This window comes from Schistocerca gregaria, chromosome 7, assembly GCF_023897955.1.
Source record: "Schistocerca gregaria isolate iqSchGreg1 chromosome 7, iqSchGreg1.2, whole genome shotgun sequence".
NCBI classification, from domain to species: domain Eukaryota; kingdom Metazoa; phylum Arthropoda; class Insecta; order Orthoptera; family Acrididae; genus Schistocerca; species Schistocerca gregaria.
In genome coordinates this window covers 222,826,721-222,850,832 of record NC_064926.1, presented here as the reverse complement: position 1 = coordinate 222,850,832, position 24,112 = coordinate 222,826,721, and the positions used below count along the sequence as shown (strand labels likewise).

Genomic DNA, 24,112 nt, shown 5'->3' with positions numbered 1-24,112 from the left:
ATGTGTGTATAAACCGGCCATTCGAAGCTGCACTAAACAGCGATATACGAAATGGATGGCTGATGAAAACCGTAAGTTCACAAATAGTGGAAAAATCAAATGACCGGATTTGTGCCTGATATATGAATGGGTGAAAGGTGCATGTGACTCCATTCCACAACCACTGGAAATCCTTCAAAAAATGTGGAATCACAAATTCACTGGATGGAACAGAGGACGATGGTCTGTGGGAAGATGGTGAAGACGACAATGATTCTCCCACTAGTGATCACAATGAAAGTGATGAATAGAGTGGTAAGAGAGGAAACGTACTGGTATTGACTAAAATATTTTATTGCACATACCATATTAACAAATTCTTAAACAAGATAATTCACATTTCTTTTTTTGCTATTGTAGGTACGTGTAGAGTCCCGGCTGGCGGTGATAGTGTTCCCCGGCTGTATGCTCGCCTAATGGGCCAGCCGGCCAGCTGAACGCTGCTGTCCATCCACTCCCCCGGCTGGCTGGCTCCATGCCGCTGAATCGGTTGCGTTTTAAAGATGTATCAACCTGTACAGCAGCGTTGCTTCAAACCAGTAGTTATTATACAGGGTGTATACGTGGACAAGGGAAAAAAATTCCCGGATTTTTTCCGGTTAAAAATACACTTTCTCCTGGGTGAAGATACACTTTTTCCGTGTTAAGTGACAGTATAATCTTATTCGGCACTGTACAACTCATCAATCCTTTGAATGTTTATGGTTTTATATGCCAGAGTAGAAATTCCCGGCACTTTAGAAAACGAAACTCAGGGGAGAGAAACACGTTTTGAAAGACCTTTGATGTGCAGCAACATGTACACTGCATATTTTCGTATTATGAAGGTATAAATTCGAATTCACCAAACACTGCATGTCACTTTCTGAAGCATTGAAATTGAGTTTGCGATGCGCTTTTGTAAGCCCGTCATAGCTAATGTCACGTGATCTTGCCAGCTGATCACAGCATAGGACACTTGATGTAGTCAGCAAATAACAAGATCACTCTTAAGTAGCACAAACACACAAATAAGAAAATTTAATGGTTTAAATTAATATACATAGCATTCACATATAATATTGGTCTTGAAGATTAATAAGCGGGAAGAGAAGCTAAGCTTCTACATATAATGTTGATATGTTGCACTTGTTTCACTTTAAGATACAAAACACAAATGTGCCAGTAAAATTTTTAATAACAACGTAAATGTCTGATCTTCTGGGCATTTTTAAATGAGAGTCAAACGCTTTGTGATTTAAGAAATTCACCATACATTCTCGCACATAGCTCATCTCAAGTAAAAGAAAATCTTCTTCGAATGTAAGGCTTTTCAAACCACCATTCGTAATATTTTTCCATGACCTGTTAGAAATAGGTTCGCTTCTGCAAATTGCAAGAGAGTGCCAGATAACAAGCGTCACCACGCTTGCGCACCTACGATGACGCAGGAAGCCCATATGTTCGTACGTGTATAACATTAAAAGATCTTACATTATGTCATAAAAGAAACAAGACACACGAGGATGTTTCAAGAGCGTTGGAATTTCATGAACCATACTAAAATGCATAAGTCGGCTTAAAATGCAAATTCGTATGTAAATTTTCTTGGAGTACCACTACTGCATTATCTCATTTTGGTTCTTCATTATGGCATAATGCCATATGTGCACTTGAAATGCAGTGAACAGTTGAAACTAGCCAAGAGTGTGAAATTAAACACATAGCTTCAAATAAATTGACTGCTTCAACAGAAAAGATTAATAAAAGCCATATCTCTTTAGCAAACTGGCAAAAAAAACTTCATTGTTCTGTAAGGTGATTAATGTTTGACTGTCAGAAAGGTGGAAATAAAATCTAAAGCTAATAACATATTTTAGTCTTCTGTAATAACACGAACATATTTTAATTCATTTGATAGCTCCCGGCCACAAAAATCCGTTTTGTTATCATTTAACGCGAGAGCAATAAACGAAGAAAAAACATCAAAATCACTAAACGTAAAGAACAGGTCACATGGAGACGACCCACCTCCCCACCACAAGTCAGACTGCTCTGTGCATCAGCTCCAGATTTAGTAATTTCTGAACTGGCAATATTAAGTAGTGGCACCCAGCCACACTTCTGTAACCAGAAGTGGGAGAAGGTACTACTCATATGCGACTCAACTGCGCATGTGCAAGAGCCCGCCCGCAACTGCTCAAATGAATCTAATTCAAACAGTTGTCACACCACGCTCATCAGAGGCAATTTGTTGTTACAAAGCATTGCATAGTCTTCCTAAAGCCTTTGACACACTTTCCTGTTGTCAGATGCTTATATGCTTGTATGAGCACTGTTTTGTTGTTGTATATGGCGCATTACGGTGTAAAAGATGGCGCCAGTAATAGCAGTGTGTGATAGTTTCTCTCAAGAAAACAGTAATTCTAAAGTAATCATGTGTGTAATCTGTAATTCAAATGTGCAAAATGGTTTCAGTCTTTGCTTAGAATCACAATTACGGATACATTCTTTGTGTGTGAGATACATTAATGCAAAAACTGTGTTTTCTTGTGAATGTGATCAGGGAAGTTGTAATGGGTTTAACGCTATGTTAGTCCCCGACGCTACCGGATGTGAAATTAATGTGTTACAAAGTGTGTTGTATGAATTGCAAAGTGCTAAAAAAACAATAAAAGTCCTAAAAGCAAAGCTTCATTAATGTGAATTGAATGGAGTATCATCACTTAAAACAAACTCCTAAAACGAGTGTAAATTTTAAAAAAATATGAACTAAAAGCAACTAAGAAGATCGCTGTACGAAACAGGTACAATGCTCTGAAAATATGTGACGAAATAAAATCTTGTGGCGAGAGAGTGGAAGAAGTTAGTGTCATGAGAACAGAAAGTAAACAAGCCGCCGAAACTGTTAACAAAAACCTCAAGCGAAAAGTTAACAACTCAGCCCATAATGTGCTCAAAACGTTAAAATCTGTTAATAACATAATACACAGAGACTGTGAAAAGAAAGAAGATCATATAATAGACTGCAAAACTTTGGAAGACTTGAGCACAACAAATAATGCTTTTACTGTATATATATACTTGCTGATAGTCTCGGAAAAAGACTGGGAGAAACCCTATATAACTCAGGATGCAGTGTTACTAGCGTAATAAGACCTCATGCACCACTGAAAGAGTTCATCAATAAATGCAAAAATCTGAGTATCAAGATAAAGAAAAATGATTGTGTTCTAATTCTAGGGGGCAGAGTAGATGTCTGCTGCAATGATGTATTATCAGCAAGACGAGTGCTAAGGGGAACACTTGAAAAGCTCAAAAATGTACATGTGATGGTAACCAGCATTTCATACTTTTTTTTAAGAAATCTTGTGTTAAGGGAGAAATCAAAAAAACTAACAGACTGCTTCACAAAATTACAAAGTGCTACCCAAATTCAACATTTGTCCAGCTAGATTTCAGAAAACAACATTTCATAAACAGTGGAGATCTCCTAAATAGAGCAGGACAACTGTATGTCTGTGCTCAAATTATGAAAACAATAAATAATCTCAATAATCAACACAAACTGCCTGGTATCCTCACCATAGCAGTAAATGAGCAAATGGAAATTTGCAGGGAAATGTCTAAGATGAGAGAGATACCTAACATACCGGTTCCAGTATTTGAAGGAGTGGTAGAATATGGGGTACCAGCAGAAATGTCCAGCAGAGTTGAAGAGGAAACAATTTCTTCAGATGAGAAAGCCTACAAACCTAGTGTAAACTCATGGGCACCTGAAACCTCCAAGGATGAAGCTGTCAGCACATTCGACACACTTAATGCCTCATCCTCACTTGTAACTATGACTGCAACCACACCAACAGCCAAGAACCATTCTACTAGATCCAGAAACTCATCAGCTGCTCTGCAGACATCGTAAAAGGAAGAGCATCACGATAAGAAGAGCTGCTGTGCGTAGTGATTATTTTTTATGGGATCTTCGCAATTTGAAGAAGAATAAAAGGCAGAAACCTTACAGTGTCAGCAACAAGAAAGTACAAAGGTAAATAGTGCAGCAAATCCACTACATGAAACTTTAATAGGTGTATACCAAAATGTGCACGGACTAGAAAGTAAATTAGCTGAAATAGAAGTTCTATTAACTGACTATCTAAAAGACATTAATATACTATGCATAAGTGAGCACTGGGTAAGAGAAATGCAAGCGTCTAACATAATTATTCCAAATTTTGAAATGATTCGCAAATTTTGAAGAATCAGCCATAAACGGGGTGGGACATGTATTTATGTTATTCCAAATTTTGAAATGATTCGCAAATTTTGAAGAATCAACCATAAAGGGGGTGGGACACGTATTTATGTTAGGACAGGGGTAGAATCAAAAGAAATTAAATGTAAACTAAAATGCATAGAACAAAATTTTGAATACAGTATATGTGAGCTAACCAAATTAAAAATTAATATTGTGTGTATGTACCGATCACCATTGTGCAACTTTGCCATTTTTATGGGAAACCTTGAGGGACTACTGAATGAACATAAACATAATGTAATTGTTCTTGGTTATTTTAATGTTAACTTTAAGAATGATTGTAGTAAACAACAGCAACTGTACAATCTGTTTTGGTGTCATAATACGATGGCAACTGTAAATGAAGTTACCAGATACGTAAATATGTCTGAAACTATAATAGATCAAGTATTTATAAACAAGGACAAGTGTGAATATAACACTGAAGTAATTGACACTGGTTTCTCAGATCACAAGAGTATCAAATTGAGTTTAAATGTCACATCTTACAAGGAACCTGTTATCAATAACAATTACAGAAAAAGGAGATTTATAAATGATGACAGCATAAGAATTTTTTTAATTACATTCTGGAAAATAACAACTGGGGTTGTAAATCAAGTGGTGATGTCAACACAAAGTTTGACTCATTCCTTGAAAGCTACAAACACTGCTTCGATGTTGCCTTTCATATAACAAGAGTCAAAACTAAACATAAAACCAAAACATGGGTTACACAGGGGCTTAGAAAGTCATCAGACACTCTCAGAAAGATAAATAAATCAGCCAGGAAGAATGTAGCACTGTTAGCACATGTGAAATGTTATAGAAGCCTGTACAAGAAAATAATAATTGCAGCTAAGAAGCTTGATAATGATTCATATATTGAGAAAGGTAACAACAAAATGAAGTCAACTTGGGAGGTAATAAATAAAAATATAGGTAGACACAAAAGAAAAGATAACAACTTTGTCATTGAAAGTGGGTGTGAAACTGTTAAGGACCCACTTCAGATTGCCAACATATTTAACAAACATTTCACAAATATAGCCATAAATTTAATTAAAACTAAATGCAATTCCAATAGCAAGGTAAAAATCCCCATGAATGACATGACAATGTTTCTTTATCCAGTAACTGAAACAGAGGTACTAAATGCTGTAAATAAGTTAAAAAATAAAATGTCATGTGGGTGTGATGGGATTCCTGACAAAGTCATTAAGCAAAGTGCAAGAAACATAGTCTCACATCTCACTGAAATTATAAATGAATCTTTTAAGACAGGGGTGTTTCCATCAAAACGTAAACTGTCAACTATAAAGCCACTTTACAAGAATGGTGATAAATATGATGTTAGTAAGTTTAGGCCTTTATCAATGTTATCAGGTTTCTCAAAAATAATAGAAAGGATAATTTATCATAGACTATACAAATTACTTATTAAGAATAGAATATTGGTTAATGCACTAAATGGTTCCATAAAAATAAATAAACTGAAACAACTATCTTCCATTTTTTGCAACTTGTCCTAAATTCCATAAATAGAAAGGAATTAAAATGTGGATTGTTTTTAGACTTATCAAATGCCTTTGATGTCATCGACCATAAGTTACTGCTTAGGAAGTTATATGCCTATGGGATACGTGGAGTTGCCCACAAATGGTTTGAATCATATCTGTCTGACAGGTATCAGAAGGTGGAGATAAGCCATGCAGATAGGACATATTTAGCAATTTTTCGAGAGAGTTTTGTACGGAGTACCCCACGGATCTGTATTAGGCCCATTACCGTTTTTAATATTCGTCAGTGACCTACCACGTCAACTATCTGAAGCAGAGGCAGTACTGTTTGCTGATGATACAAGTTTGTTTGTTAAAGCAAATAGTGAAGTTGACTTACAGGAAAAAGTCACATTAGCAACAGACGAAGCAGACAGATGGTTTAATGAAAACAGACTCATTGTGAATGCCAAAAAAACAATGTGGATCAACTTCAGACTTATTACAAATAAAATAAAAACTAACCTTACAGTAGAACTGGGTAAGTGTAAGATTGAACCAGTGTCATACACTAAAATCTTGAGAGTATGGTTTGATGAACACTTAAGATGGGAAAATCATGTACTATCATTGAACAAAAAATTAAGTCAAACATGTTATATACTTATAATGCTTAAAAGCTCATGTAATATTAAAACAGTGTTATGTGTTTATTTCTCATTCATGCACAGTTTATTAAGATATGGTGTACAGTTTTGGGGGAACAACAGTATAACAAAACATTCATTTAGACAACAAAAGAAGGCAGTCAGAATAATAAAAGGTATAGGATACAGAGACTCTTCTAGGCATGCTTTCAAAGAATTAAAAATCATGACACTACCATCCTTATACATGTTTCTTAAAAGAACACAAGGAATTTTCTACATTAAACAGAGAATTTCACAACTACAAAACAAGGAATAGGAATGATTTCCACAGAGAAATTCATGAAACAGCTATGTATCACAAAAGTGTACTATACCAACCCAAAATCCTCTACAGTGCTCTCCCCAAAGAACTATAAATAATACCAAAACAGCACATATTTAAAAGAGAATTAAAAAACAAGTTATTGAGCAATAGTTTTTACAGTATGGAAGAGTTTATGAATCATCGACAATAAAAGCGCAGTTAATATTTCACTGACATAATAAGTATGTGTAATTGCTCACATTTAAATGCTTGCAGTTTCTATGAAAGTGTGAAACAGTGTTAATGTAAGAATGGAAATAATCTTTGATGTGAGAATCACTAGCTTTTTTTTTTTGTTCATTGTTAACCTACTTGTATATTTTTATGTTAATGTTCTTATAGTTCTATTAAAATTGTAATGTCTAAGTGACAAGTAAATTCAATTATAAATTTTCATGTACATGTATTTTGAATTGTAATGTTTATTGACAATTCCTATGTCATTTTGATGATGTACTGCAAGGACGCTAATAAACTGAATTTCCTTTGAAGCTTAAGTTTTATTTTCATTCCCCCCTCCCTCTCGTCCATGTTTTGTTGCTGCAGTATTATTCTGCAGTTGCGGGATACAGTAATATCCTTTGTTAGAGTATTGGTTCTTACCAGTCAAACTCCCAAAAATTTAACTGAAAACCAGAACAATGAAATCTTCCAGGAATTTTAAACAGTTCCCAGTTTTTTCCCAGTTTTCTCCCGGATGAAAAAATTCCCGGGTTTTTCTCATATCTCCCGGTTGTCCCAGATCGTATACACCCCGTTACACATACTTTTGAACACATCATAACGTTGGAACAATTTTTGTAAATAAAACAAATTAAAAAAGCAAAAAATAATTTTTTTCATCGTCCTCAAACTTGGGGTACGCGAATTATTCGAGAGCGCGGATTATTCGAGAGCGCGGATTCTTCGAGTATATACGGTATTGTGATACAGTTATCAAGGTACTGACTTTAAGTGTTCAACAATAAGAAAATCAATTCTTCCACAAATAGAGTGTGTTGCTTTGCAGCATCACTGAAATGGAGAATGAGTAAGAGAAGGAACTGTGGGATAATGTAACTGGAAATATGAGGAAGTGAGGGGGCAGGAAGGGAGGGATAGATGGATGGATGGAGAGGGAGGGAGGGGGAAAGAGAGTGTGTGTGTGTGTGTGTGTGTGTGTGTGTGTGTGTGAGAGAGAGAGAGAGAGAGAGAGAGAGAGAGAGAGAGAGAGAGAGAGAGAGAGAGAGAGAGAGAGAGAGAGAGCACAGCCTAAAGGAGAGCTTTAGGAATGAGAGGAAGCATCCGCACACAAGCAGGAGGGAGTCAGTGCAGAAGTAAGGAAAAGCAAATGAATGAAAGGGAATAATCAAAGTAAAGAGGACTTGGAGAAGAGAGGACAGAAAATCAAAAAGGGTGCCATGCTAAGTAGTTATCGGAACATACAATTTGTTAAGAAAAGTTGTCCTACGTATTCAGTGGCAAACTATAGTTTAGAAGGTACTAGCTCTTTACATTGAGGCTTATGTGAAATATTCAACAGGCACTCCTAAAATAAGCTGTTTTGGAAAGAAACAGTGTGGGTACTTAAAATCTGCCATTATATCATGGATATACATTGAGATTTTCTGTTACTAATGCTTATGACGACCACTGCTTTGGTTGTATGATGGACTGCAGAAGCACGACCATACATGGAGTCTGTTATGTTTTGTAACAACAAAGTTTATCTCATGACTGATGCTACATCTCACATAGTGAGATGCCCAAGAGACAACAGGGTCCAGATCAACAAGAGAATGGTTTATATACAAAACAACAGGACACTGAGAAAACAAAGACTTCTTCTCACAAAAATTAGTAGAAAACTCTCAAGTTTTCTTGCCGGTGTGCGCCTTGAAAACAATAAATTGAATTAAGATGACAGAACATAGAGACTAATTCAACAAAGTTCCCCAAAGGAAGGAAGTAGAGTGTACTCGGTGGAAGCTGGCTGATGGCTGATGTTGGAAAGATCGAAGTGCTTCTGCAGTGGCTCCTACATGGCTCTGGCTGAAGGGCTGGCACTTGATTTGGCCCAGAGTATTGGTGTTGAACTGATGATGAGTGGAACTGTGCCACTAAATAGTTAATGCATGGAGGTACACTGTAACTAGCAGCTAAAGTCTTGGGAGATGATGCCTTGGAGGTATGTATGTTTGTGATTTCCATCTATCCGAAGGGCTGCAAATCCTTCAGGCATATAGGTGGTATATGACAAATAGTTTTATGTAGTAGCATGGGAAGTAAATTAATGACTTAATGGTGACCATCACCACAGAACAGTGAGAACAACTGTATTATATTAGTACACGTTAAATACCACACAATAATTTCCACACTCACCATAGCCATTTATTTGCCAATGTATCTTTCCATGACTGAAAGAGCAAATATGTGGAAAAAATTTTTGCAGTGATAACAAGGTTACCACCACAATGAAAACTGATTTCTAAGAGAAATGCAAGACTCTACTATAACATAAAGCAAGAGAGCAAAGAAAAAATATTATGCAGAAAAGTTCTGTCTGAGATAAATCTATACAAGGGTGCTCATTAGCTGTTATCCTCATTTGCAGGATACAAAAGTAAGTGAGAGAATAGCACTCATTAAACCTAACTAACCTAAGGACAGCACACACATCCATGCCCAAGGCAGGATTTGAACCTGCGACCATAGCAGGTGCGCAGTTCCGGACTGAAATGCCTAGAACCGCTCAGTCACAGCAGGCGGAATAAGAAGAAATGAAATTTTCGTTGAATATAACAGCTATTCCATTTATGGTCGCATATATTTCCACGGAAAACTTTATGTATAAAATATTTTATTGCTCAATTATTGTAGTAATGTAGACAGATATACATGTCAACCACATTGCTGTTTATACAGTATACGTAATAATAAAAAGTGCTTGAAGTGGATAGTGAGTGATACATTATTTCATTTCTCAAATAACATGATAGCATAAGAAGTTATTATTTCACAGATAACAGACACAGCATTCAAAACAAGAATGCTAACAATGGAACTTTCCAAAGATGCATGAACTAGTCTGAAAGCCCAAAATGTGTAATTGCTAAGCAAAATAGAAAACACAGGATTATTTTACTTCTTCAGTTAACCGAGTGCCCAGCCACAGTTCTCATTTACCTTCATCATGCATATGGATAAATTATGCTCCTGAGCTTTTCGTTTGTTCCATGGTTACTGTCACTACTGGTAAGTGATTACCGGGAATTTAGACAACCTTGAAGTTGAGAGAGATAGAACGTTCTTGAACTTAATTAAAGTGATGTAACTGTGTTCCAAGGAACTGTGCCATTAATATGTATACTAAGATTTCTGTGGGCATATCGGTAACTGCATGCCATTACAAGAACCAGTGAGGAGTCAGACTTAGTCTCCCTAACCTTCCTGGCTTATGTTGGCCACTGCCCACCACAAGATGAAGTGATGGCTGGTGGCATTAAGGGCTCGTGGCGTAACAAGGAAAGTACAGGATGACCCAAAAGTCTGTTAGCATTGGAAAATTCAATACTTCACGAAATAATGTAGGTAGAGAGGTAAAATTGATGCACGTGCTTCAAATAACATGGAGTTACATTAAAACCAAATAAGTGCAAAAAATCACCAAAGATGGCGTTTCATGTTATAAAAAGCAATAATTAGCAGAACAGTTGATTTTTACTAAAGACGATGTTCTTTATAACAAATGCTCAGAATGTTGCCCGTCGTTCATCAGCAATACCTGCAGTCGTGGAACAATGTTGTGACCAGCAGCACTGTATATCAGTAGGTACAGTGAGAAGTAGCCATCAAACTGTGTTTTAGCATCCATAATTGGGTCGAACATTTGCAGTAGACATGAGACTCCAGGTAAACCTACAACCGGTAATCACACGGGCTGACGTCAGGGGACATGTGAGGCCACGCATGACGGAAGTACAGCACACGATTCTCACCAAACGATGTGCGAGCGAGATCTTTCACATCTTTAGCAATGTGGAGTCGAGTGCCACCCTGCATAAAAGTTGTATTTTCCAGCAGATTTTGATTAGCCAGGCTAGGGTTGATCTGGCTCCCTCTCTCACTACAGCTCATTTTGTACATGATTCTCATGCAGCGTCACTGACGTGTTGCTGTCCAGCGCCATCTGTTGTCCACTTTTTGCACTCGTTTTTCGTTTCAGTAGAACCTCATGTCATTTCAGGTATGTGTCAATTTTTATCTCCCTGCATACATTATTCTGTGAATTACTGAATTTTCAAACATTTACTTACTTCCGGGTCACCCCGTGTATATGCAGAGCAGAGACATGTGGAGGATTAATATAGCAATGAGACAGGCCACAAATGGGGGAATTGGGAGAAGTGTGTGACTCTGAAAAAGGGCAGAATGTTACGGCACTGTGCCTACAAACAAGCATCATGGAAGCTGGTCGCATGTTCGCATGCTTCTATCGCGAAGATCTGCAGGAAGTAGGTGAAGGAAAGTGAAGCCACGAGCAGGGGATGAGCTGCTGGGTGTGCATGCCTGGAGTCCAGAGGCTTATGCTCGCCCTGAAGCATAGGTTAGGCGGCAATCAGTAGCTGAAGTGAGGACAGAGTACAATGCCAGTGCAGGCGAAGGTGTTTCGGAGTAATGATAAACAATATAAAGAAATGTCTTAAGACACACTGACTTGAGCACAATAGGCACAAAGTAAAGTCATTATTAAAGGAAACAATTGTAAAGTATGAGTGTCTAAACTATTTTACATTTCAGATAAATTATTTCCTTATAGATTTATTAAGGATGTTTTTGTTCTGTATGATGACCATCTATTGCTCTCATGACTAAATTCTACATCACAACAAAATTATTAATGAGAACACAATTACTGACTAAACCAGCATAAACAAAGGATGATACACTTTGATGATTCAGTGACATTCTACAGGATGGCACTTTTCCATCAAAGTTACTGGAACCCATGATACACTTACGCTTCAGTAACTACACAGACTATGTGTGGTTTCTAAACAAATTTTAAAAAGTCCTAGAATTTTGATGGAGTTAATTAGATGTGCTCTTTGCTCTCCTAGACAAAATTTTATAGAATATCATTCCCGTATTATCATCTGAATACCATTTCCCTGCGGAAAGCAGGTGCTGACAGATGTAAAAATTACTGAACTATCAGTTTAATAAGTCACAGCTGCAAAATACTAATGTGAATTCTTTACAGACGAATGGAAAAACTGGTAGAAGCTGACCTCGGGGAAGATCAGTGTGGATTCCGTAGAAATTTTGGAACACGTGAGGCAATCCTGACCTTACGACTAATCTTAGAAAAAAGATTAAGGAAAGGCAAACTTAAGTTTCTACCATTTGTAGACTTAGAGAAAGCTTTTGACAATGTTGACTGGAATACTCTCTTTCAAATTTTAAAGGTGGCAGGGGTAAAATACAGGGAGCGAAAGGCTATTTACAATTTGTACAGAGCGCAGATGGCAGTTATAAGAGTCGAGGGACATGAAAGGGAAGCAGTGGCTGGGAAGGGAGTGAGACAGGGTTGTAGCCTCTCCCCGATGTTATTCAATCTGTATATTGAGCAATGGAGTAAAGGAAACAAAAGAAAATATCAGTGTAGGTATTAAAATCCATGGAGAAGAAGTAAAAACTTTGAGGTTCAGTGATGACATTGTAATTCTGTCAGAGACAGCAAAGGACTTGGAAGAGCAGTTGAACAGAATGGACAGTGTCTTGAAAGGAGTATATAAGATGAACATCAACAAAAGCAAAATGAGGATAATGGAATGTAGTCAAATTAAGTCAGGTGATGCTGAGGGAATTAGATTAGGAAATGAGACACTTAAAGTAGTAAAGGAGTTTTGCTATTTGGGGAGCAAAATAACTGATGATGGTCGAAGTAGAGAGGATATAAAATGTAGACTGGGAAGAAGAGAAATTTGTTAACACGGAGCATAGATTTAAGTGTCAGAAAGTCGTTTCTGAAAGTATTTGTATGGAGTGTAGCCATGTATGGAAGTGAAATGTGGGCAATAAATAGTTTGGACAAGAAGAGAATAGATGCTTTCGAAATGTGGTGCTACAGAAGAATATTGAAGATTCGGTGGGTACATCACGTAACTAATGAGGAGGTATTGAATAGGATTGGGGAGAAGAGACTTTGTGGCACAACTTGACAAGAAGAAGGGGCCAGTTGGTAGCACATGTTCTGAGGCATCAGGGGATCACCAATTTACATTGGAGGGCAGCGTGGAGGGTAAAAATCGTAGAGGCAGACCAAGAGATGAGTACACAGCAGATTCAGAAGGATGCAGATTGAAATAAGTACTGGGAGAAGAAGAAGCTTGTACAGGATAGAGTAGCATGGAGAGCTGCATCAAACCAGACTCAGGACTGAGAACCACAACAACAACAACAACAACAACAATTTCCCTACATGTGTAAGTGTCTTCTCACTCTCTCCCAGTATATAAAGAAGAAATAAGGAAGGAAGAACAAAGTTTAACATCCCACTGACATCAAGGTCATTAAAATAGAGCACAAGATTGGATTGTTTCAAGGGTGGGGAGGGAAAAACCTAAGGATCTTTCAAAGGAACCACCCTAGAATTTGCTGGAGTAATTTAGGGAACTCATGGAAAACCTAAATGTGGATGGTCGGACTCAGATTTCAAGCATCTTCCTCATGAATGTTGGTTCAGCATGTTAACAATGTGAACAAATAATGTGAAAACCACTTTGTTGGCTTAGTATGTTCCTCTCTTCAGTATAAAAGACATTTCATCTTTATAATCAACAACAAATATCTGTTCAATACAATTATAAATGATAAACTCTCCATTCCACAGATCAGCTGGATTCTTTTCTTATGTTATCATAGCATTAAATAGTCATTTCTACATATCAGATACCCAACAAATGTACTACTATAGTGAGCTAGTGCTGCTGCCAGCAGAAAACTACCTTTTAAGTTGTTTTTCATGTCTTTTTTTTTAAATTTAATATAGCCACAATACAATAATTTTTAGTTGTATTGCAACAGTCTTAATCAGCCCTCTCTGTGAACTGTGAATACAGAGTCAGTCATAAATGAACTGAATAAAACTTAATTCATTTGCATGATGTATGTAATAATCGTAAGCACAACAGTCTAGGCACTGGCACTGCCATAAATACTAATCAGCACATCTTTCTTTATGTTGTTGTTCCAAATGTAGCATTCATCAAAACTGGATGCCAAATCTTTTATAGCAATATGTTGAACAAATGCAACACATATGAGAAAAGCCATCACCTCTAAAAATAACTTTAGTTTCAACACCAACATACCTTTCATATCAACAACAGTTTGTTGTTGTGTAGGCTCTATAAATGGATTGTCTTGATGTTTCATTTTGGCTGGTCCATCTTCACTGTCTAAAGAAGCATCCTGTAAGGGAAGAAATTACAACAGTGATAGCTTTATCACACATAGCAGCAACCATATTAAATATTATAATTTTATGGTATAATATTTTGGGGTAACTCTTCAAGTCAAACAAAAGTTTTCAGAGTCCAAAAGCGTGTAATACGTATTATTTGTGGAGTAAACTCACGGACGTCTTGTAGAAACCTCTTCAAAGAACTGGGTATACTAACTACTGCCTCTCAGTATATTTACTCCTTAATGAAATTTGTCCTAAATAGTATATCTCTTTTTCCAACAAACAGCTCAGTTCATACATACAATACCAGGAACAAAAATGATCTGCACAAGGACTTAAAAGCACTTACTTTAGTTCAAAAAGGGGTCCACTACTCAGGAACACTCATCTTCAATAATTTGCCAGCAAACATAAAAAATTTAGTTACAAATAGAGATCACTTTAAAAGGAGCCTGAAAGACTTACTAGTGGCCAACTCCTTCTACTCCATTGATGAATTTTTTAATAGAAACAAATGATGTGTTGTATATATTTATACTATTAGTATTGTTATTTCTGCTATATATGGTGACATGTTCCACATCCACGAGGATCTCCTCAACATGGATCTATGGAACGAAAAACTAATCTAATCTAATCTCTAATCATAATCATATATACAACCTCTGACTATAAATTTCGGTGAATAATCCTCTAATGTTAATGTAGATTGAACTATGAACTACAGTTACCTGATGATAATAGTCACCTCCCATAACTATGCCCTGCGATACATGTCCTGGAAACTTTGCATGATGTCTTCTTTTGGAATGGTGTTCAAAAGGTGCATTACCTTTTGTTGGATGTCAGGAATATCACCAAATCTCTCTCCTTCCAAAGTGAGTTTGAGTCAAGGTTAAAGAAAGAAGTCTGGAGGATTGAGATCCAGTGAGTATGGAGGATGTTCAAGTTACACCACCCCCTTTTTTGTCAGGAACTGTTTGACGATATTAGCTGTGTATAGGCAAGTGTAGTCATGAACAAAAAAACAGGAACCTTCTTGTGCATACTGGGGCCATCCCCTGAATAGACATTGTATGGAACAGGTCATAATTTCAACATACCATACAGCATTCAACGTTGTTCCCTCAGACAGGAATTCCTTGTGGAAAGTGCCTTGAATATTGAAAAATGTGACGAGCATCATTTTGATGTGTGATTTTTCGGCTCTGACCTTTTTCCAATGAGGTTATGTTGGAGAACACCATTCCATGCTTTGCCACTTCATTTCAGGGTCATACCGGAGAGACCAGGTTTCATTCTCAGTGGTTATATAGTTCAAGACATTGGGTATCACATCAAATGTTTCAACAAAATCCTGTCAAGCCTCTAAACTTGCCTGCTTCTGGTTGTCAGTCAAGTAATGTGGCACAAGACAACAACATGTTTTTCTCTTCCCTAACTCCTGGATCAGGATTTGTCGCACAGATTCACAGATCATCTGCAGTTCATCCACTATTATGCGCACAGTTAATTGATGGCCATTCATGACTAATGTCCTCACTTTCTCAATGTTTTCATCAAAGACGTCAGTCGCCAGTCGTCCGCTACAAGGATTGTCAGAAACACTTTCCTGGCCTCCTCGAAATGGGCAAACCACTTATACAAACGCTTCCTGGACAGTGCTTGATTCCCATAAACACCAGCATTGCATGCATTTCTTTCAGTGTCTTGCCAAGCTTAAAACAAAACTTTAAATTGATCCTTTGCTTGTTCATTGTCCTGTTCTCAGTCCAGAACCAATGCACTAAACAAGCACTTCGTCCAACAAGTCTAACTTGGAACACACACATTGCTCAATTGAACTATGGTGGGGGCTGCTATGCACTTGCAGTGTTGTGAATTGCCAGTGTTGCCTAATTGACCTTCTGACTTCATTCATCTAACTTTATTGTCAGAGGTTGTACTTACATAGAAAAGATTAGCTAGGTAGTTTTATTTACCAAGAGAATTCATGTTAGATATATAACATGAATACAACCAATTAATTATAGAGAAATACCCACCAACATTCTCAGATTCCAGCAACCTCATGGATCCTCCCTCCTTCTTTGCTATACTTTCTCCCTCCATCTTCATCCCCCCTCCCTACTTTTCTTATGTTGACCTAGTTCTTAATTGCACTATTCATTATCTTTTGTGGTCTGAGGCTGGCACAGTTCTTACCATCATAAAACATCTGATCTCTTACTCTCTCTAACATCCCCCCTTTATCATTGTCTACCCGTGAGGCTCTCTCATCTTGTGGTCTGAGTGACCCATTTTTCTATTTAACCTACCCACTGTATCCCTCTCACCTTCCCAAGGAACTATTGGCTCTGAAAGCTAAGACAGCAGTTTACTTTTATATGTTTCTACTGATAGTAATAAACATTTCATCTCCTGAAAGTAAGTGCTGCGTAGCAATGCTCAAGTAAAATGAACACATTTCCAACAGTTTTCACAGTTCTGATTTGTCCATGTTTGTAATTTTTAATGTTTAAAGATTAATAGTTTGTTTCAAAATATTTACATGTGCTTTGTTGTTTTTGTTATCATTGGGATTGGAAGGACATTATTAATTTCAAAATGTTCTAATGATTTTTATGTAACTTAAATAAATTTAAGCAATACATATGACTTTCACTTACAAAAGGGTGTTTGTGGTTCATGGCAGCAGACATGTAGGGCACAGTGTTTGGGGGAGCAGGATTGTTACGACTTCTTCCACGAAGTCGGCTCTCCTTTGTGACAGGAACACCACCAAGTAGGTCACCATGAGATGTATACGAAACTCGTGATGCATGTGAGGTATACGATGAATTTCGTGAACCAATGCTGGCATAGTAGACAGGAACCACTATAGCACCATTTTCTTCCGACATTGGTGTTACTGCATTTGAGTCATCCGCATATGGCAAGTGTTCCTGAAAGAACAAAATGTTAATTTTCATAACTATATAACTATATACTAAACACTCTAATACCAGAGGATATGTGATTTTCATTTTATGATGTAATGTAAAGAATACAGTTCTCTGATCTATCAGATGCCATAACGTTTTACATTTATTAAATAATTTTTATTAATATTTATAGTCAATTTTGCACAAAAACAAGAAACTCCAACATGACTTTTTGCTTAGCAGTCATCTGTCATCAAATTTCTTCATAGTTGAGACATAATCTAAAAGAAAGATACACTCTGAGTATACAATAATAAATACCTACAAATGATGATTATAAAACTAAACTTACCAGTCATAAGATGTAAACTGCCAAGTTTAATTTCAACCATTTAAAAATGTAATCCCTCCAAGCCAAACAAAGCAATGTAAATGCAGCATGCAGCTAAAATTATATTTAAAATTAATCAGCAATACATTCTCATTAGAAATACCGAAATGAAGCTGTGTAAAAAAACCATTTTATGCAGCCATGCACCTCTATACCTCGTTTCAAATGCAGAATGTGGAAAATAATGCCAAAAACTGAAAAATTTTAGTCAAACATAATTAGGGCCTACTAGTGTAGCAGCCAGAATGAGATTACATGTCTTTGCAATTGATGAGCCATCGCTTTCAAACTGCAAGCACTGATAAATATATATGTGCAGAGTGCTTGCGCACCATATTTCAGTGGAAACAGGAAAACGAGAAAGTTTTCTCCCATAGATTATAATACATTAAAGTATTGTGACAAATGCAATACCAAATCAAATACCAGAAATCAAGTGCAGTTCATTTAACAATTACCAGTCAATATTCTGCAATCGAAAAAATGGACAAAAATTGTCTTTTTACCTCTGACTGGAGAGAGAAAAAGGAAATAAATAAAAAATAACTAATGCATTGCGAAACTGGACATCAAAAAATGATCTGTCAGCAGCTACTCCTACCATCTACTGTAATTTCACAGTCAGCTTGATGAAAGCTAATACAGCTGTTTCAGACTCTTAAGGTTTGGTAATGACTCTACACGGTAAATGATGCTTCTGTTTATTTTGTATTTCTTCATTCTTAGGATATATGTTTACAACAATTCTGTCTTGTCATACAGTTTTCCTAACAATGGCAGCACAGCTTTTCCCATCAACAATACCATATAGCTGTCCCCAGAGTTCATCCCTGAAACTTTTTCAGCATCCATTCATGCTGCCCTTTACAGATACTCTCGACAACTAAAGATGATATATTCTCTCTGTGAGTTCCCTACAACATCCTTTTGAAACACACATTACCTTATGCAGTGCTCTGTATGCTCGTCCTATGACATCTTCGATGTGGTCTCCCCACTGCAGCTCCTGTTCAAAAACAAGAACATTATTTACAGTTTCCGTTTCTACTGCTCTCGCCCTCACCACTATGAAGCTATTGATGTCATATTAGTTTCTTAATGTCCTATTTTTTGTAAATTTTTCCATAAAAGCTTGACTTAGAAGACATAATCTGCCCTAAAATCCATACAAATGAATCCCTATTCAAATGAATCCCCATTCCAGTACCTTCCTCCAAAAAACAAGACACAATATTGTTAACAATTACCAGAAGTGAAATACCAGTAATCAAAATATTCCCCTGTCCATTTGCAGCAACATTTACCCACCCACAGAGTAAATGTGTGCCCAATGCCCATCTCTTAACAGATGAACTGTCTGACAGATAGATCTGCTTTAGTGCCTCACTACTGCGGGATAGTCACAGTTTCTGCTTCAGCAACTGTGACAGTTAGTCAAATAAAGCTGTACTCATTTTATGAAACAATACACCTCAAACTTTAGTATTCTATAAGCAAAGCTGCTCAACACTTTTATTACATCATCAGAGCTTTAAAATACTAACACATTCGATAGTGAATAATTATAATTATTCTTTCGTTTCTCTCAGTGAGCAGGATACACCAAATTCAACCACATAATAATATTTCCACATATTATTCTTTTAAAGTAGTATTCTTTGACTATTTCATAACTGTCTTAATTTTAATACAGAAATTTTTATTAAAAAGCAATTATTACAATCGATTTACTGCTTTAATAAATCAGTAAGCCTTCTCATTCATGCCCATGAAGAACTTCATATCATCCTGAAATGTTGATATATTAGTACATAATATGTCTTCATTTATTTTCCCCACAGATTTCACAATGAACAATTAGAATTGGTGTAGCTTTTGAATTCTGTGACCCAAACTCCCAGTATATAATTATTAGCTTAACAAGTACTTCAAATTTTTGTTTAGGGCTCTTTATAGAACATATCCATGTTTGTTGTTTCATGAGGTATTTCATATAGGTTTCAATACACAGTAGGCAGCAGGAGCTTGATCTCAATAAATACTGATTTATATCAGCTGCTTCAATTTTTGGTATCTTGGGTTAACATTGGATAACACTACAGGCTTCTAAGCAAAGATATTATTTTCACTCAGTTCATATGCTTGAAGATAAACTTCAAGTAGTGGTAAGTAAGTCATATTTAACCTACTCAATATTCAACTTCTGTTAAAACAGAGGCTAAAATCCTTGGTAGTTATTTGCAACTTCAACTTATACCTATCAGTATAAAAGTTGAAACGTAGTTGAAAAATAAACGAACCATGTTCACAATGGATAATTAAATAAATGGAAGAAGAATACTCAGATTCAATGAACTATTTTCTATAAAACATAAAATTATTTCCTTGTCTCGACAGAAAGTTTCATTAAAACGTAAATTAAAACTACAGATTGTATGTTAATCAACATGGGCAGGGGAAAAAAATGTCTAAGTGAAAAAGAAATTTATGTTGGCTGAAATACTATAGATGTTATTATGTAAATATTCAGTTAATTATTAGACTACATGTTATGCCATTCATTTAAATTTTGATACATATTTTGTCAAGAACATTAATATATCTCTAATGGAAAGAATAAAAAGAAATAACAGAACAATAACTGACAAATCAATTGCTTCATGAATGAAGAGCATCCATTATGTAAACCATCAACAAATAAAAACTGCTTAGAAGCCAATGGCCACATATGACAAGCTACTGCACCAATTTTTGACAAGCTGCAACTTACAAGTCATACCAGACTAACCCAGATATTAAAAAAATAAATGGCATCACTTACTTATCTTATTAAAAAACCAAATTATATGAACAAAAATAAAACAAAACATCTAATAGAAAACCTGATCCACAAAATTCCTGATTTACTATCTCTTCCCATACTTCTCCATAAAAGCACTGGACTGAAGAGGTCAACAGATTAGTGTCTGCACAACCACAGAAATATACACAAAATGATAAATTATCTTCTGACAACTGGTTAATGTGCTCATTGTTGGGTGGGACCACCTCAGGCACCAATACAGGCCTGACAACGACGAGACATGATGTGAATGATGTCATCAATTTCATGTTGAGGCAATAATGCAAATTCTTCCTTCAGAGCTGCTCACAAGTCTTGGAGAGTGATTGGTGGATGTTGACATGATGCAACCTGTCTTACTACTGCATCCCAGACACTCTCTATGAAATTCAAATCAGGGGAGTGAGCAGGCCACACCATGCGTTCAAGTAAAAACCTTTCCAAAAAACATCAAACATCCATGCTCTATGAGGTTAAGCATTATCATTCATCAACGCAAAGTCTGGGCTGCCAGCATCTCATAGCAACCACTCATGACACCCAAGACCTCTTCACAGTACCTGACAGCAGTTAAATCTTGTTGATTCATCCATACAGTTTCATGAAGAGGTGTTCAAGTGGTCAACATAATCCCTGCCCACACCATAGGGATCATCCCCAATATCGGTCTCTTTCCACATTGTTTGGGTCCTGAAATCATGTTCCATGTGCCCTCCAGATGCGAATCATTATCACTCGCCAGACCTAAATGGGACTCATCTGTGAAAAGAACATTGGGCCACTGTTCAACCATCCAGGTTGCATGTTGATTGCTCCACTCTTTCCCTTCTGTGAAGAAATACCAGAGGTAAACAGACAGCAGATCTCCAAAAATAAAGGCTGCTCTCCTGAAGTATCCTGAACACCTTTTGCCTTGGTACAACACGTCCAGGGGATGCTGCGAGGTCAGATGCCAGTTGCAGTGCAGTACTAAGGCAGTACCCTCATGCCCTTACAGCTAAATAACGATCCACTTTTTCTGAAGTCACATGTGGTTGGCTCTGTCTTGATCTCTAGGATTCATTTTCGGTCTGTATAAGCTGTTGCCTCATCCAAGAAACAATAGAACAATTCACATTAAGCCACTGAGCCACATCAGTCTGTGAACTCTCCTGCTTCCATTCTCCCCACGGCCAATCACAACAGAGAGTCTGTAGGTGTCTTCTCTGTGCCATACTGCACTGTCTGTGACTGTACAGAGCGATTTTGGAAGTTGGACTACCCTGAAAACACAGCCCCACTTCATATGTGCCCTGATGTCATTGCTGGCACAGTTGTCCATTGATCGGAATGCCATCTTCCAAGCGTAACACGATTGTCATGACATCTGTTGACAGTTTGTATGATTATATTGTGTATTAGACACAGGACAGGGAAATACCAATTTGTTGCTATAATTTTTAACACCAGTGTATTTGCGTGGAAGGGTGTATTAACACATAAAATTAAAATGCAGAAAGCAGATGAACTGTTAAAATAAAAGATAATTAAGCAGAATGGGAAATTATTAAGTAGGAAAGTGCTATGTGAACAAGTAATGTACAGAACGGGAAGTCATTGGATAAATGAGATAAGGACATACCATAGTGAAGTGAAATGAGAATGGAGATAATGTTCTAGAAAGCAAAAGATAGTTGAAAGAGTGGGGAAGCTAAACCCAAAATGTACTGATATACACCAAAAACTAAAATGTACAAAGAAATAAATAAAATAAATAAAAAATGTCTTCTCAAGGATAAAGTGTTAGAGCTGGTTGTAAGCTATAGTGGCCTGAAGAAATGTTTGTATGATAAAATAAGCAATCTAAGAAATGAATTATATTCTGGATACTGTATAGTGCTACTTTCCAAAACAGAAACTTTGATTTTATCTCCACAGATATCATCATGGTTTCGTATTTATGTGGCATGTATGCTGTAGCTACAGAAAGTTAAAAAGCTGTGTACTGTCACAGGAGAATCACCTAGAATGGAGCTCACAACATCTACAAGAAAATTCATCTGGTAAACTCTTAGTTATTTAAACATTAGTGTTAGTTTATACAGTTTTTACTTGTACAACTGGTTTTTGTGTGTGTCACTTCTATCAGAATGAATTTTTGGGATTTGACTGTTACTGCTTATGCGAGAAACAACAGTATTTTCATTTGTTATTTACGTTTTTTCCTGTACCATGGCTCATATGTACACCTATTTGCATATTTTGTTTAACTATGTATGATCATGAAGTGTCTAATATCACTATAAAGTATGATTCAGCAACAAAAAAACTACTATTATTACGACTACTACTCTTGCTACTACATATAGTTGGCCTTTTTTGGGATGATATATCAGATTTTAATTTAATCTTTACAGAACTCTGTTAATGATATTGCCATATTTAGTAATGTTTGTATGCAAGATTCAACTAGCAGAGAAAAAAATTCAATTCACTATAGTTGAGTCAGTGTAAGTAGATGTTAGGCAGTTGCAGTGGGCTGGGCATGGTAGGTTCATGTGTCTTTCTCAACTAAGTGAGTTTGTAAACGTTTCTATTGCAATGCCATAATGTTGCCACAGCTCTATAGGCTGCTACTGTTTTTGCCTGCAGCCACTTGCATTTTGAAGTTGAAAGCTGACAACAGTGCTGTCACAGATTTTCCTAAGTCATCTTAATTATAGCTTACTTGTCTCATTTCAATACTTACTGAAATAAATATATATGTAGTTAATCACCCACAAAGAAAGTAATCATACTTAGATATGAATAATCTGACATGGGGTTAAAATGTAAATATTATCGGCCACGGATTGCTGAAATGTTTATACCACACAGACACAAAGAATTAATTATCAATACTAACTCATTATTGTAGACACACTTTGAAACAATTTGATACTGATCGCATGAAATAAGGGATGGTGATTAATATTTAATGTATTGTCAATGAAGAGGTTGTGACAAATGGGGCATAAGATCACGAAGAACTGGAAAGGAAATCAATCCATTCATTTCAAAGAAACCTGGCAGTTGCCTTTACTGATATAATTAAACTACAATGATAAATTATACTCCTGGATACAAGGTCTGTGTCTTAATTGTTGTGAACCTAACTTACCATCAATCTATATGACACTGGACAACACATAATTGCTCTTTATTCACTTGCAAGAGTTAATGAACTTTGCTATGGAAATGTGTGAAACAAAATGCCTCCACAAAATTATCAGTACTATTTTAAGTGAGGATCAGGTTTCATCTAATTGGAAAGCAGTTGTTACTTTCCAATATACAAAAAAAGGGAACTGAACAAATTGTTCAGAGTACGAAGAAATTACATTACTGTACACCAATTACTAAATTTAGACAGACATAATGTTAGCAAAGCTAAGCTCTTATACTGAAGATTCAAGGTGATGCCCAATGTGGGTTTAAACAAAACACACCTACTATTCACAAAGTATACATGCTACAGCTGTCAAAAGAAAAGAAATGTGAATATATAGACATATACATTTACTTTTCATAAATTTGAAAAGAAAGAAAAAAAACCTTCTTGAAAATTTTAATAGAAAATAATATACATGAAATTCATGAACAATGTGGTATCACTAACAAAATAATAAATTTAAAATTTTAATAAAAACCTGCACACT

General features: G+C 36.4%; 1 protein-coding gene across 1 annotated transcript in view; it reads right to left on the bottom strand.

Moving 5' to 3' along the window:
* Positions 1 to 24,112, bottom strand: part of LOC126281447 (sodium channel protein para) — a 1,486,858-nt gene that overhangs the window by 366,396 nt on the left and 1,096,350 nt on the right. The window contains exons 18-20 of the mRNA XM_049980418.1: positions 18,537 to 18,599; positions 16,948 to 17,223; positions 14,184 to 14,283 (exon numbers count right to left, since the gene is read on the bottom strand). Of these exons, the coding sequence (XP_049836375.1) occupies positions 14,184 to 14,283; positions 16,948 to 17,223; positions 18,537 to 18,599 (439 nt within the window). The remainder of the gene's footprint in view (positions 1 to 14,183; positions 14,284 to 16,947; positions 17,224 to 18,536; positions 18,600 to 24,112) is intronic.